Source organism: Scleropages formosus, chromosome 18, assembly GCF_900964775.1.
Source record: "Scleropages formosus chromosome 18, fSclFor1.1, whole genome shotgun sequence".
Taxonomy (NCBI): Eukaryota; Metazoa; Chordata; class Actinopteri; order Osteoglossiformes; family Osteoglossidae; genus Scleropages; species Scleropages formosus.
The window spans coordinates 23636862-23653946 of NC_041823.1; the positions used below are offsets into that span (position 1 = coordinate 23636862).

Sequence of the window (17085 nt, forward strand, 5' to 3'; positions counted from 1 at the left end):
CCTGTGAGGACAGACTCCACAGCACACCTGTAGAATGTGGTGAGGACTGTAGTGGACATCCTGTCTTTCTTCAGACACCTGATGAAGTGGAGATGTTAATGGGCCTTTTTGATTGATGCTGTGTGCTCAGTCCATGTCAGTTTTGTAGTGAGGGTGACCCCTAGGAATCTGAAGCTGTTGACCCTCTCCACAGTGTCCCCTCCTATGTAGATGGGTGCATGAACTGTATCCTATTTCCTGAAGTCAATAACCAGCTCCTTAGTTTTACTGACCACTACACTGCTGGGACAACCAGATGCATAGGCCTAGTGGTTGGAGCTGCTGCCTTTAGACCCAAAGGTTGACAGTTCAAGCCTCACCTCTAGCTGTAGTACCCTGAAGCAAGGTATTTACCCTAAGGTATCTAAGTACTTTACTCAGGGGTACTAGATTGTAAGTCACTTTGGGGGGGGAAAAAAAAAAAAAGTGAGCTACATGAATGAATGTACTTACCATAAAATTGCTTGGATACAATTACCCAGCTGTATAAAATGGAACAATAATATAGGTATCTTAACACTGTAAGGTGCTTTGGAGAAAAGTGTTGGCTAATTGACAGGGGGTGTGGTGGTGCAGTGGGTTGGACTGGGTCCTGCTCTCCGGTGGGTCTGGGGTTCGAATCCTGCTTGGGGTGCCTTGTGGCGGACTGGCGTCCCGTCCTGGGTGTGTCCCCTCCCCCTCTGGCCTTATGCCCTGTGTTGCCGGGTAGGCTCCGGTTCCCCGCGACCCCGTATGGGACGAGCGGTTCTGAAAGTGTGTTTGTGTGTGTATATTAATATGCAAATGTGTAAATCACATGAGCTTCTCAGCAGCACTTTCAGTTTCATTGAACAGTCCGATGCATCTAAGCGCACGTCACACTGCACTACACTTTACTACGATACAGTAAAATAAAGTACAGTACAATACAAAACTTCGTAGAGTACAATACACTACAATATAGTAGAATAGAGGACTTCGTCGAGGCTCCGAAGAGACGACACGTTCGGTTCGGCCAGTCCAGACAACTGTATGTATGTACAATGATTTCCCACTGTTTACCGGCCTCGAGGTGCATAAAAGGTAAGATACCAATGAAATGACTTTCTTGCAATCGATTCGGACTGCGCTGTTTGCAACAGGCTCTTTTTACTTAGCCGTTTTGAAAATGAAATTATTGGAAAGAACGTAACATAATTCCGACTGAATTTTGAAAGCAGCTGTTCAATTGGTACGAATTTAAAATCATGTTAAAATAGCCGTATCGATTTACAGCGCTGTGGTTTGGTTTGAAACTATTGCACAACTTCATTTTTGAACAACGCCTTTCCTTCACTTTTTCGAAGTGCGTCACGTTTGCGTACGTACGTCACGTACGGTGCTCAGAGGCGCCCCCTTGGGGGCGGAATTTAGGTACAATTAGTCGTACTGCTACACTTCCGTATTGGGGGAGGATCCTTGTTCTCACCTTAATACGTAGTTACATTTATTCGTTTAGCAGACGCTTTTCTGAAAAGCGACGGACAGGAGTTACTATGTAGTTTCGCTCACACCTCTGAAAGGTGGTTTACAGCGCTGGATAGAGTACTGTACACTGCACTCCCTGCAGTTCACTTTCACGCATTCATATAGCAGAGCCATGGGGGGAACAGGGACAGCAGCACCATTTGGCCCAGGTCTCACCTAGGTGTATAATGTCAATTACATTTATATATTTACCTGAAACTTTTGTCCAAAAGCGAGTCTAGCAATGTTAATATATCCATAATTATTATCCCAGTTTACACAGCTGGCAAATTTTACCGCAGCAATTTTAGGGTAACTATTCAATTCAGTTCACACACACACACACAGTTCAATTCAATTCAATAACGCCCTCTTCTCACACACCAGCACAGAGCGCAAAACACAGGCATAAGACAAATTTACATGTACATTTATTTATTTAGCAGACGATTTTCTCCAAAGCGAATTCCAGTGAACTCTATGTAGTGTTATCAACCCGGACACCTTATTCACCAAGGTGACTTACACTGCTAGATACACTACTTACAATGAGTCACTCATCCCATCATCAGTGGAACACACATACACACTCTCTCTGTCACAAATAAGTTAACAGGCTATATATTAAATTACTACAGTATCCACGCAGTTATTAAAGCTATAGATATGCCTATTTTCCATGGAGGAAAGAAACAAAAAAACTCACAACCAAAAGTCAAGGGAAAAAAAAACCTCTGGAGGTCCAACTTCCAGTGGCTGCCCACCCCTCCTGAACATTCTAGATGAAAGGAGACTTTTGAGTCAATTTATAACTAATAAAAACATTGTATCGTCAGAGTGTTAACTTGGTGTCCCTGTTCACCAAGGTACGTCTGGTCCATCATGGCAGTTGGTCATCAGCTTCAGTCATCATGGGTTGCTGGTATCCCCGCCGGCCTTCTTGCTCAAGGGGTCTAGAGCTGGAGGTGCGATTCGAACCTCAACCTGCCCCTGTAATATATAATCTAGTCGAGCGGGAGTGGCTAAAGCTAAATAAAATTATATTGCCACACATTTGAAGATGTAAAATACAAATTATAAAGTATTCTATGAATAAAAAAAGAAAAGGGTGTTCTTTAGAAGAAAATATGTGCATCTCGATCCTAAACCACCCCCTGCGGTTAAAGTGAAAATTCGTTAAGAACACAACAGAATTCTAAGTAAAAACGTTTAAGAACTATATCAAAATTATGTTTATTTTAACATTATTGCTCTAGATTCACAATTACGAATTGCCATAATATTGTAGCAGAAACACTAGAAAACTGGACAAAATCTGCTACTATTAAAACAGCAGCAGCAACGAAAACAAGAGTGTGTGATTTTCGTAGCTCCTGCAGACAAAACCAGGTGATTCAAAGCATGAAACACACACACACACATTTTCAGAACCGCCTGTCCCATACAGGGTCACAGGGAACCAGAGCCTACCCGGTAACACAGGGCGTAAGGCTGGAGGGGACACACCCAGGACATGACGCCAGTCCATCACAAGGCACCCCAAGCAGGACTCAAACCCCAGACCCACCAGAGAGCAGGACTGTGGTCCAACCCACTGCACCACCGCACCCCAAGTGTGAAACACTGCACAGAAATTTTATAGACAGTCATTTTGGTGTCACCCACTCTGATGGTGTCACCCCCACTCTGATCATGCAACATATTGTGCAATGCATTCCTGATTGGACATTCTGCGGGTTAATAAATAAAGGTAAAAATAGTCTCTGGAAAAGCATTCAAGAAGAATTTCATGATACTTGTACACAATATTTGTACCTATGACAATAAACTTGAAACATGCTCTAATGGCACCATGCTTCCTGGCTGTGCTGTAATATATACATTAATTTTATTACACACACATACACTGAAACCGCTTGTCCCAAGAGGGGTCTAAATCGGCAATGCAGGGAGCGAGGCTGGAGAGGAAGGGGAAACACCCAGGACGGGACGTCAGTCCGTTACAGAGCACCCCAAATGGGACTCAAACCCCAGACCCACCAGAGCAGAGAGTAGGACCCGGCCAAACCCGCTGCGCCACCGCGCCCCCCTATTATTATTATTATTATTATTATTATTATTATTATTATTCCAACAACAACAATAAGAAGGACAATTATTTTATCACTATTATTATTGCTATTATTACTATTATTTTTAGAATACACACACACACACACACACACAATAATTTTTATTATTCTGGGGAATAATGCCTTTGTATGCCTTTTGTCAGATGGGTATTTAAATGGATAAAAAGGACATGGATATTTGTATGGTCCACAGGAAGACGAACCCGTTTCACTTCTGTGGGACAGTGACGCGTTCGATACCATGGTCTGCCGAAGTTCTTTGCTTTTCCTTTATAAAAACAAAATTTTTATTCGTTCTTTATTCTACAGGATTTGGACTCTTTGTTACTCTTGCTATTGTTATTGTTAGTGCTGCATCATGGATGAAAAACCAGCAAGTTCGTTCAGGTGAGTGTTTTCTAAATCAGAAAGATCTTTCATGTTTCACTTATTACATTCATTTTTTTAAGATCCAGTTATCGGTCGGTCCTCAGCCTAATTATGTTCGTCAAATCTGTTTCCTCACCACAAAATATTTCTTAATTTTTGTTGCAGTTCTTAAATGAATCGCTCGGCCTGTTTTTTTTTTTCATTTCTCTTTCAGTGCGAACGTCGAGCGACTCTCCGTACACGCGCTGCGAGCGCTGCCAGGACGCGCAGTGCGGCGCTCTGCTCCGAAGTGTGTGGCGGTCCGACGGCGTCAGCGACTTCCAGTTGTGGTCCTCGGGCGGCGGCGACACGCTCGTCCCGGACTGCTCGACCATCTCTCCATCTCCCGCTACTAGCATTGTGTGCCAGAGTCACCTTGTCGTTTACCTCTTCGCAAAGGAGTCCGACCCGCCCATTAAGTTTCACTTTGAAGGAAAGACCGGGAATTATCTCACTTCCGAAGCAGTAGGTATGTATGTATGCAGATATATAGATATAAATATATTATTATTATAATACATAATACACACACACACACACACACACACACACATTTTCAGAACCGCTTGTCCCTTACGGGGTCACGGGGAACCGGAGCCTACCCGGCAACACAGGGCGTAAGGCCAGAGGGGGAAGGGGACACACCCAGGACGGGACGCCAGTCCGCCGCAAGGCACCCCAAGTGGGACTCGAACCCCAGACCCACCGGACAGCAGGACTGCGGTCCAACCCACTGTGCCACCACACCCCCTATAATACATAATATAAAAAATATATTACAGGGGGGCGCGTTAGCGCAGCGGGTTTGGACGGGTCCTGCTCTCCAGTGGGTCTGGGGCTCGAGTCCCGCTTGGGGTGCCTTGTGACGGACTGGCGTCCCGTCCTGGGTGTGCCCCTTCTCCCTCCAGCCTTACGCCCTGTTGCCGGGTTAGGCTTCAGCTCCCCGCGACCCCGTATGGGACAAGTGGTTTCAGATGACGTGTCAGGTTTAGTCTGTCGGGAGTTTTGTGTAGTGGGAGTGCGGTGGCTCAGCAGGTTTCCTCCGGGTGCTCCCATAGTGTGTGAATGACAGAGAGTGTTTTTCACTGATGTATGGATGAGTGACCCTTTGTAAGAAGTGCAGTGTCACCTTGGTGAATAAGGTGTGTGGACTGATAACATAGTATGCACTCGAAGTCGCTTTGGAGAAAAACATCTGCTAAATAAATGACAAAATACTTAAGATAGGCTGTTTTGAGTTATAAGTTTTACTGTATTATAAATTTGTCTATTGGATACTGGTAACATTAGCTTTGATAATTACAAAAAAATGGAAACAAATACTACGTAGTTACAACATATCACATCAGTAGCAGTTATAAAATTTAATGTTCCTCTAGAGAGGTGATTTTCTCAATATCGTGAAACTTTCATAAGATCAAAAACTGAGTTTATGAATATTTTTGGCTATATTTCAATGTACCACCTGTGATTTTAACATCGTAAAATAGAGCAACTCCGAAAATAGATTAATCTTCAGAGAAGTCCGAAGGAAAAGACTGAATGCGATATAAAACAAATCAAATGTGAAAACATTGAAAGAAATTGAGTATTCTGTCTTCTGACTCTTCAGCGTTTCTCTATCTTACCGTCTGTATACGTATAATTTAGTACTACAAAGTCTTACAAAATGGATTAACACTAACAGTAAAAAATCCAGATACACACACACACACACATTTTCAGAACCGCTTGTCCCATAAGTCAGGTTGAATTTAGCCATACAACAACGGAAAAATCCAGATAGTTTTTGACAAATCAGTAATCACGCTGACACTTTCTATTAATCAGTTTGTGTGACTCATATTGTATATAAGTCAATTTAGTGTTATTTTAGTTTTTCAATTTCTTGCGTCTAGCGGCAATTCCAGCTCTGTTGAGCCTTCTAAAAATAAACAAGCGAATTGAATTTGAATTAGAAACCAACCAGTCACACAGCACGTTGCACCCAGGCCGATCCGCCTCTGACTTGGTCACGTGCTCCGACTATCTGCGACTTGCACAAGGTTGAATCCACATAGATGATGGATGGTAAGTTATGTGGAGTTTTAATTGTGAAATGGGCTTCCTTCTGAATAATTTCCAGTTAAAATCTGCTTTGCTTCTATAGTGAGTACAAGAGTTGTCTATAATGGAGTAATGTTAGTTCACGAGTTGACGGTAATTCGTTTCGTCAAAGTTTCGTCTTTCGAAAAAGGTCAAGATTCATTTCGTTTGTACAATCCTCAGTGAGTCAGTGCTTGAGGGGGGTTAGGTTCAAGATTCGGATTGACGGGTGCATAAATACAGGTGAGATCAATGGATCTTATATCTACAACACCTAATCACCAAAACCAGACTGCTACGTTCTCCCACCACTGCCTACTTGGTGGTCCCACACTCAAAAGGTCCAAAATGGAAAGCATAAAGTTTTTCGGTTCTGGCTCCCATGTGGTGAAACGACCTCCCCCTCTCCCTCAGAAGTGCTGAATCTCTCCACCCTTATGGAAGGGTCTTAAAATTCACCTCTTCCAGATTCACTTTTCTCATGATTTCTTAAATACATGATGATAAACGTGTAGTTGTATATGTTCCATAATTTATGGATTATAATTTAAACCTTTATGCAGCTATTCCCGTGATGTAATGTTACAATTTTCGTCATTAATTTTCGAATAACGGATAAACCTTTTATGGAGCTGTGAACATTGATGTAATGTCTGGTTATTGGAGTGTTTTAATCCCCCCTCGCTAGGTTGACTTCTGAATTAACGTTCTTGCGTGTGATTTGTTCAAAAAAAAGCGCTATCGTGGCCGCACTGTAGTGAGTATCGCGATCGCAAAACTAAGTTATATACTAGGCTTAATCTCTTAACGGTCGACATGATTTAAAAAAAAGTGTAGGGTTTTCTTAAACCAATTTCTTGTATTTAACGATAGGGGGACAGCTATTACTAGAATAGTATCAGATTTTTTTTTTTTTTTTTTTTTGAGAAATAAGAAGGAACAAAGAACAATACTTTAATACAATCTGCCAGCAGATCGAAGTTGAACATGTGCGTGGGAAAGCTACGTTAGCTTTCCAGTGCATCAAGACGCTAAAACAGAAATTTCAGCCAAGAACAGGAATGCTTAAAGATGTTGATGGAAAGATACTGAATGAACCTGAGACAATGAAAGAACGTTGGAAGAGTTACACTGAAAATCTTTACTCTAGTGAAGAGGATGAGGAGCATAATGATCAAGATCTAATAGAAGAGCCAGAAATTTTGAAAGAAGGTGATGCAGCATTCATGCCTTATCAAATAAATCTCCTGGAGTGGATCAAATACCGATAGAACTCATTAGAGGATCTGATGGAGCCGTTGCTGCATTGACCAAGCTGTGTCAATAAGTTTGGAAAGAAAGTGGCCAACGGACTGGAAAAGATTTACAAGAAAGGAGACGCCAAGGAATGCAGCAACTACCGGACAATCGCTCTTATTTCTCGTGCTAGTAAGGTCTTGCTAAAGATAATCCAGCGGCGCTTGCAGCCATACGTAGACAGAGAGTTGCAAGAAACTCAAGCAGGATTCAGGAAGGGAAGAGCAACAAGAGATATTATTGCTGACATTCGTTGGATACTAGAAAAGAGCAAGAAATATCAGAAACCTGTCTAACTTCGCTTCATCGACTACAGCAAGGCTTCTGACTGTGTTGATCATAAAAAAATACTTCCGTCAGCTCTGTCACAAATGGGAATATCGAAACACATTGTTCATTTAATAAGAAATCTCTATGATGGTCAACAAGCTCGAACAGAATATGAACACAAGCTGGTTTTCAGTCCAGAAAGGTGTACGACAGGGCGGCATTTTATCACCATATTTATTAAATCTGTATGCTGAAACCATATTTCGAAAGGCTACCTTAGAAGAAGATAATTGGAATACGTATAGGTGGAAGACTGATAAACAGTGTGAGGTATGCCGATGACAGCGTTGCTGACTGAATCAAAGAAGCGTTTGTTGAAGAAACTCAGGGAAGAAAGTCGAAGGATGGGATTAGAACTGAACAAGAAGAAAACCAAGATCATGTCAACTGATAACATTGATAAATTCGAGCTTGATAGAGAAGAAATTGAAATTGTTTCTAGTATGAATCTTTTGGGAGCACTTGTGAACACTGATTCGACCAGCACTCAGGAAATATTACGTCGTTTGGCATTGGGCAAGTCGACCATGAAGTCGCTAGACAATCTTCAAAAGCAACGACATCAGACTGCAGACAAAGATAAGGCTAGCTCAGACTCTCGTATTCTCACTTGTCAAGTATGGTTGTGAAAGTTGGACTATCCGTAAACATGACCGAAGAAAAATTGATTCATTTGAAATGTGGTGTTGGAGGAGAATTCTGCGTGTGCCATGGACAGCGAGACGAACCAGCAAGTCAATCATGGAGGAAATCAAATCGGAAATGCCACTTGAAGCGCAATTGATGAAGATGTGTTTGTCATATTTCAGTCATACGGTTCGAAGGGAAAGATCACTGGAGAAGGATGTCATGACTGGAAAGATCGAGGGTACAAGGCGCAGAGGAAGACCCCCAATGAAACGGATCGATGCGATTAAAGTGATGACAGGGCGGACGCTCGAGGATCTTATCAGACTAGCACAAAACCGAGCCCTTTTTAATTCATGGGTCTATCAAGTTACCAAAACTCGAACCCGAGTTGATGGCACATGACAATCAGATTTTTATTGCAATTGTTATCCTCTGCTGAATTACCTGGGCCGCTTATGCATCGCTCTGCGTCGTGCTTAGCAAAGCGCATGCTCGCTCCCGCGCCATCGAAAAACTCGCAGAAGGCAGAGAATGTGTGAGGAATAAACTTGATTTTTTTTAATACAACCTAAATACGTGGGCAGCGTTTCAACAGAAGTTGATGTCTTTTTTCCCCTCCTAGAAATTAGGCTGTGATAAACCTTAGTGGAAACACTCATTCGCAAACAGTTCAGACTCAGAACATGCTGAAGCCAACCTTTCTCTTGTTTTTAATCATCTCGAAAAGAAGCTTTATGTTTTCTCCTTTTTACGAAATAAAAAAAAAAAAACGCATGCATGATCTGTCATGTTTCCATCCGGAAAGTGGGTCAGACCCCAGTGCAGCGCAGAGGCGCAAAACTTAAGGTGATGGGAGGATACGAAGGTCGTGGTCAGGAAACTAGCAAGGGTCACCGAGGAACAGACGTTGTTACGAGGAGAATCCGAAGACGAGGGTCGAAGAACGGGAGCTAAGCCAGGGAAGTCAGGACCCGTAAACAGGGCACTGCAAGACTCGCTGGTGAGCAGTAAGGCTGACCGTGGTTCCGTAACGTTGTGAGCTCCGGGCTGTCCTTTTATGCACTTGGACCCTGATCAGCCGCAGGTGTTCCTCGTTGCCGAGGTGGAAGGCGTAACAGTATCCCTATGTCATCTGCATAACATTATTAATTATATTTCTTATTAATTACGTGTCATTCATATATATTTAATAAAGCGATAGAATGTTAAACTATACAATAAATTATAACTATATATAATACAATACTATATAAATAGATATATTTTTTTAATAGAGCCTCCCTTTTTCAGTTCAGTTTCAGCAATACACTGACCCAACAAATATTATTCACATAGTCCCAACACAACTGGATTAAGTAAACGTAGATGGATTGTACACGATGAAAATAAATTGAGAAAAAAATGCAAAAGAATTGTGTTGCATTAACTAATTTTAATTAAGTAAATTGAACAAGCAGTAAAAATCATGTTAAGTGAACATCGTCTGTTTGAAGTCTAAATAGATTGGAACATTTTATTGCAGCGTGATCATATCTCTTTTTGATGACTGTGTTGAATTTCACTTGGACTTTATGCAATATAATTATGTTCTCATCTCAAACATAAATGTATTAAGTTGATTGTAAATGTATCCTTTTAGTATTTTCAGTATAGCTACTTTCCATTTTTTTCAGTGTACAGTGTTTGACCGCGATTGTACGCCGCAAATGACCGTTATAATCTTAGTGTTTCATATTATAACAATGCTCAAGCAATATTAATAAAATTCTTTTGCTCTTAGAGTCAAACGCTGCTTTGTGTAGCAAATAAAGTGGCCGGCGATATTGTATGTCGTATAAAGGTCCCTTTTCCAAAGTTTTTCAAGACAAAGTTTCACTGCAATATTAACATTAAGCGACGTACTGAACCGATTCCCATAAATATGTGCGAACAAGGACAAACGTCACCTTGGAAACACATCGGTGAAAATGTAAATGTACAAGATGGCAGGAAATCGTCAAATCAGATGTGAAATTTGGCTGATCGATGACAGCTCACTGTACCCCTTTTACTTACAGACTGCCCCGAAGTAACACAGAAATTACGTGCCATGCCACATGGAGGTATTTTATTTATACACTAACTTCTACCAAGTATATGAACTACTATGTATGCATACTTACGCGGTGGCGCAGTGGGTTTGACCGGGTCCTATTCTCCGGTGGGGCTAGGGTTCGAGTCCCGGGTGAGGTGCCTTGTAACGGACATCCTGGGTGTGTCCCCTCCCCCTACAACCTCCCTGCGTTGCCGACAAGCCCTGTGGGGACAAGCGGTTTCGGATGGTGTGTGTGTGTGTGTGTGACAAATACTTTACACACACATTTTCGGAACCGCTCATCCCATACGGGGTCGCGGGGAACCGAAGCCTACCCGGCAACACAGGGCGCAAGGCCAGAGAGGGAGGGGACACACCCAGGACGGGACGCCAGTCCGTCGCAAGGCACCCCAAGCGGGACTCGAACCCCAGACCCACTGAAGAGCAGGACCCGGTCCAACCCACCGCGCCCCCCATACTTTATACATTCGTTCAGTTTTCAAATTGCGTCTTGTTTGCATACAGGCGCTGCTCCACCTATAACATCCATGGCCTCCTCCGCACCAAAAGCTGGTAAATAATTTGTAATCATTTGAAGGTGAAAAACAGAACTGCGTCCGAAATGGAAATTTTTGTTTGTTTCCAATACAGTTTCAGTAATGCATGGGATTTTATTGTGAGTGAATTGCCAGTTGACAATGTACTGTGGCTTTCATTTCAAGAGAAATTCTTTAACACTTCTAAGCAGGCCGACTGCTATTATTATTATTATTATTATTATTATTTTTATTATTTCTGTATTTATGTCAAACTTAACACAAACACCTACTTTTTAAATATATTTTTTAATCCTTCTCTCTTTCTGTAGGTTTTAGAAATGCCGTATGTGCAGGTGAGCTGGATAAAAATCTGTATTTGTATTCTTATTGCTTTGTTGTTGTGCGCGCACGCGCTCGATCGCTCACTGATTTACTTTCATTCATCGTTTCTCCAAGCCAGGCTCGTGGCGGTTCGTAGCCTATCTCTGAGGCACCGGGCGCAAAGTAAATTTCAGTACACGCTGGAGTCCATCTATGGGTAGCCTCGTGCACACACACACTCACTCACATTCACACAGTATGGGCACACAAGCGTCACCCATTCACCCGAAACGCGTGTCTTTGGACTGTGGGAAGAAACCGGAGCATTCACGGGAGAACAACGCGGACAGGTGGAAAACATACAGACTTCACACAGCTTGAGCTGGACTCAAACCCACTCCTAGCAGCCCAGGCGCTGCGTGGCACACGAGTTTTATCAGTGTCAGAGAAAAAAAATCCACCGGGATGCCTTCAGAAAAATTTATTTAAAAAAGAGAAAAAAATGCGTAGAAAGTAAAATTAGTAAATTACTGAGTAATGAAAACCAACACAAAAAAATGATTAAATATTATATTTTTATAACTGACCTTTTATCCCCTCTGCAGTGTTTGTAGCTGTTGCCATAATTGGAGGTGCAGCAAGATGATAATGCAGCTGAACCTGAAATCAGGTCACCTGGAGATGTTCTGAAGACCTCAAAATAGGAAGTCGCCAGTGCTGATGTGCTGAGCACTTTGGAGCGCGAGGGGTGAGCGAGAAATGAGTGGAGAGACTTGATTCCGCAGAACATCACTGGATTGGAGACACACTCACTTGGACAGGATGTCGAATCAGCACCTTTCTGGAAAAGATATCCCACTTGGTCCAGGGAGAGACAGCAGGAGTCAAGGTTTTTGCTGTGTCTCTACGGAAAAGACCTGATATATTGTGGCCCGCGGCGATCTGGGTTCGCACGTGACGCAAAGCGACGCGCGGAAACCGTTCATTCATTGTGAACGTTATTGGAACACCGGCACACTGCGGTAGATGTCTGTGAGTATTGAGCCTCAACATAGGCCATTTATTTGATTCGATTGACTCGATTACCTTAGACTAAAAACGACCTTCGCGGGTAAGGGCTTCAAAAACTCCCAAGAGTCCCATTATAATATTAGTTAGTTAGCTTAGCTAACGTAACTTGGGCAGACTAGTGTAGCTGAGACTTTCCCGTTTTATTCGGGAGCGGGGCACCACCACAAAAATAGATATGGCACAATAATAATAATAAAAATAATAATAATAATAATAATAATAATAATAATAATTAGAATTATTAGAAGAATCCACATGAAGGCACAATCACTTTTCTCAAATAGGCTACAATAAAGTGGTAAACACTGAAATGTGAGGTTTTGTGAATTGTGATGTGCATCCCCCCTCCTCCGACTGGTTCTTGGTCCCCTCTGTGCCCCTTCATTTAAAAAAATCCTGGAATCGTCCCTGTTCGGAGTTATTTATATCACTCATTAAATTATCAATAGGTAGGTGGAAAAAGAGGTATTTTAGAAGCTATTGTGATATAACGCTATGATCATATTCTGCTATAAACATTGTGTGTACATAACAGCGAAACGAGGTCCTTTTTAAGCAGTGCTATTGCTGTGCAGATCAGTGCCAATTTCGCGCACTTTCGCGAATCAGTTGCGTTCATAACGGTGCGCGAAACACCGCAGGTGGTGGGGTTTTGTGCCGTTGAGCGCGAATTTACGAATTTTGTGTTGCTGTGTTTTGAAGCAATTTTTTTTTTATCTGCGAACATGTTACGCGCAGCTTCGCCAAAATGAGTTCGTTTTCGTAGTGATTCCTGCCCAGCGGTAGGGAGCCAGTACTGTACTGTACTGCACTGTACTGTATGTATGCGGAATTGCACTGTACTGTATCTGTGCCGCATTGTACTGTATGTGTGTGGCACTGTACTGTATCTCTGCCCCACTGCACTGTACTGTATGTGTGCGGCATTGCACTGTACTGTATCTGTGTCGCACTGTCCTGGCACTGTACTGTATGTGTGGCACTGTACTGTATCTCTGCCCCACTGCACTGTACTGTATCTGTGCGGCATTGCACTGTACTGTATCTGTGTCGCACTGTCCTGGCACTGTACTGTATGTATGCGGAATTGCACTGTACTGTATCTGTGCCGCACTGTACTGTATGTGTGTGGCACTGTACTGTATCTCTGCCCCACTGTACTGTATACTGTATGTGTGCGACATTGCACTGTACTGTACTGCACTGTACAGCATGTGTGTGGCACTCTACCGCACTGTGCTGTACTGCATTGCACTGTATGTGCGCGGCACTGCTCACTATCTCCTCACATTATTACATCCCCTTCATTTATCATCATTCATATCTTTGCCAAAGACTTTGGTTTTTTGCATTTTTCCCCACTGGCTGCTGGGGGACAATACGCGCCCCCCCCGCGCCCCCATCCTCCTACACCCATGTCAGAGAACAATCCGGCTCCGCCTCTTCTGCCTCTAAGACGCAATTTTCGATATTACTTTGGTGGAGTTTGTATTTTCTGTAAACGTTATATACTGTATATTGGGGTGCCTTGCGGCGGACTGCCGTCCCGTCCTGGGTGTGTCCCCTCCCCCTCCAGCCTTACGCCCTGTGTTGCCGGGTTAGGCTCCGGCTCCCCGCGACCCCGTATTGGACAAGCGATTTCAGATAATGTGTGTGTTGTATATATTTTATTTTCCCTTTATATATTTTATATGTCATTGTCAGGGGAACAATGTGTCTGTGGTCTTTTCAAATCAACGGTGACTGAAGCATTTCGCTGTGGGTCGATCAATGAAACACGAGATGAAGGCTTTTAGCTGTGAAAAATAACAACGGATTTGTGTTTTGAGGTATAGAATTGATTGTGTGATTTACCGCGTTTCAGTGTAATATAAAGCGTACACATTTCTCTGTTTTTAATATTAATTGCATTTAACCATTGAAGTCGAACATGTTAACGCGTAATGTATTTAACCGTCATTGTTTGTGCTGGCCGTTATTTACATTCACATTAAAATTTACATTTCTTAATTTAGCAGACACTTTTCTCCAAAGCGACGTACATTTACATCTCATAGAAAATACAATGTGTTCATTAGGAGAGAGAGAGACTTAGATTCTAAAACACAGTTAATTTGTTACTTTCCACCATATGAACCAATGTTCATCACACGAGTAGCTCCAAAAAGGTTTCTATAAATTATGAATTATTGTTATGTAAATTATTAATTATTATTATGTAGATGACTTTACTATAAAGCTTTTGCATTTTTAAAAAAATCACTGTCAGATTACAGCCATAAACTGCTATCGTTATGGTGAAATGCTGTTCGCTTTCGTAACACAAACTTTGTTGAGGCGGATAATGAAGAATAATGACGGTTTAATTTATTTAATAATTTATTTCACATTACAAACTGCGCGTAGGCTCCTGTGTTTTGCTAAAATTAGTCACTGTGTTTTATTGAAGTGTCTTAAATCATTTATTTTCTCGAACGTTTCATGAAACTCTTGTTAAACATTTTAAAATCTATACATTTCACGAATCCTTTTGCTAAAGCATGAAGTCAGTATTGCAGAAATTATATCGATTTATGTACGCCTAAACAAAAACTGTAAAATAATTAAATAGCCTACAGTAAGACTGCGGTGCTTTTGATGACATTTACATGTATTCATCGAGCAGACACTTTTCTCCAAAAATACAAGTGCATCATATCAACAGAAGGAGGGACTTGGATGCAGGCGCGTAATTTTTTACTACAGTAAATTTGTCACATTTCACAGTATAAACCAGTACACATGACACGAGTAGCTGAAGATTGTGTTCTCCACTATTAAACGTGCGCGTGTTTGTTGTGCTCATTAATAACAAATTGTTTATGGAGCGCCAACGTGATCTGGAAAAAGTGAGTCAGAAAGAGGTGAATTTTGAGACCCGTTTTAAATGTAAAAACGATACGCAAAAAATAATTAATAACTAACTAACTAAACAAACAAACAAACAAAAGGAAAACATTTCACAAAAGTACAATAAATTATAAAACGACTTCAAAAGTGCATTACGTCAACAGAAGGTGGATGCAGGCACGTTATTTTTCTCTTAGTTTATAGTATAGCAGTAATATGTGTTCTTTTATAATATTACTTTATAGTATAGTTCACTAGTAGCAGTTAAAATATTTAATAGTAAAATATTATATACTGCATACCAATGTCCTTCCACAGCACAGCTACGGCACAGTGCAAAAAGGCCTTAATATTTTACTGCGCTCACCTGCACTCTCTGTAACTCACAATATATCGGTTATTCCTGAGCACATTTTCATTAAGTGTTTTTTAATTTTGTTTTTAATCATGTCTTTTTCCTCTCAGCTTTTTTCTCCAAGTCCTCAATCTTTTTTAAAAGTCATGTGGAGCAGTGGGTGGCACAATGGCACAGCGAGTAGCGCCGCTGTCTTACAGTGCCTGGGTGGTGGCGAGAAGATGTGTGCTTGATTCCCGCTCAGTCTGTGTGGAGTTTGTATGTTCGCACGTGTCTGCGTGGGTTTCCTCCCACAGTACGAAGACATGCTGTTCAGGTTCCCCATAGTGTGTGAGTGACAGAGAGAGTGTGTGTAAGTAAATGTAATTATATTCCACGTGGGCTTTCAACAGCACTGGAGCCAAAACCGAGCTTAATGTTTAATACTAAATTTGCGCCTTCTTTGCCGATAAAAGTATCATCCTCTTTTACTTTTCATAGAAAACTATTGTCATTCACTAGATTTTGACGTAGAACTACGTCTTTCTCCTCACTAGGGTATGGGGGTAACTTGGGAATTGACCGTCACATAAAAATGCAACCCCGTGACATAAAAATCATATGCAACCCCTTCTCGCCGCTACTGCTCGCAAATGAAAAGACACAGAGAGATGGATGCTGCTATGTACCTGAAAATTTTTATCTGAGGAAATATTTTCTTATAGTTTCGTGAGCAGCAACAGCATTTGTGTCCTGCTGTCACGTCCCACGGGGTCACTGCCCCTCCTGGTCAGAGGCAGCGCCACTCAGTGCCGCTAGTTAACGCTTACGTATCACCTCACAGTCTCGTAGGACACGGAGGTATAAAAGGAGCCAGCGGAGCAGAACTACTTGCGGATTCTTAATCAGCGGTTCTATTGTGCTCTCTTGGCGATTCGTAGTCTCTTGTTCCCTCAGTCTGTTTCCTAGGTGTTCATGTTCCAGTCCCGAGTGCCCGTCCTGTCAGTTCCTGCCTCTTGTTCTTCAGTCCTGGTCCATCGTTCCAGTCCGGTATTTCGTCACGTCTCGGGGTTGCGGTCATACTCACAGAGTAGCGTTTCACTGTTCACCGTAGTTCAAACATCGTGTGTGTTTCCTGGTCTCGTGTTTCCTGTTTCACTTCCACCGAGTGTCTTACAGTACGCACAGTGCACTTTTAACATCACACTGCACGTGAGGTCATTTTGTATTTCGTCTGTGTTTGGACGTAATAGCAACGCGCGTCCGTGTCGGACTCCCGTCCGGACGCTACACTAACAGAGTGATTTTGTGCCATACAGCTACAGCATACAGAATGTGAAACTCACTTATGTAGAACTTGGTCATTCACTCGCCATTTATTTTCGGAATAATGTTTTTTTTAATATATATTTTAATATGTATTTATATAATAATATATCTTTTCCAGCACAC

General features: G+C 42.0%; 1 protein-coding gene across 7 annotated transcripts; it reads left to right on the forward strand.

The window, feature by feature from the left end:
* The first annotated feature begins 841 nt into the window (after positions 1–841).
* On the forward strand, positions 842–13375 carry LOC108919089 (uncharacterized). 7 transcript variants are annotated; one of them, XM_018726853.2, is made up of 8 exons: positions 842–1101; positions 2391–2489; positions 3966–4043; positions 4240–4533; positions 10463–10507; positions 11005–11052; positions 11348–11371; positions 11475–13375. In XM_018726853.2, exons 1-8 carry the CDS (start codon positions 1062–1064, stop codon positions 11558–11560), a joined length of 714 nt encoding a protein of 237 aa, XP_018582369.2. In that variant the 5' UTR covers positions 842–1061; the 3' UTR covers positions 11561–13375. The 7 variants fall into 7 exon arrangements, with proteins under 7 accessions (XP_018582369.2, XP_018582371.2, XP_018582368.2 ...); XM_018726855.2 differs by having other exon boundaries at positions 11945–13375; XM_018726852.2 differs by having other exon boundaries at positions 11348–13375.
* Positions 13376–17085: the final 3710 nt, after the last annotated feature.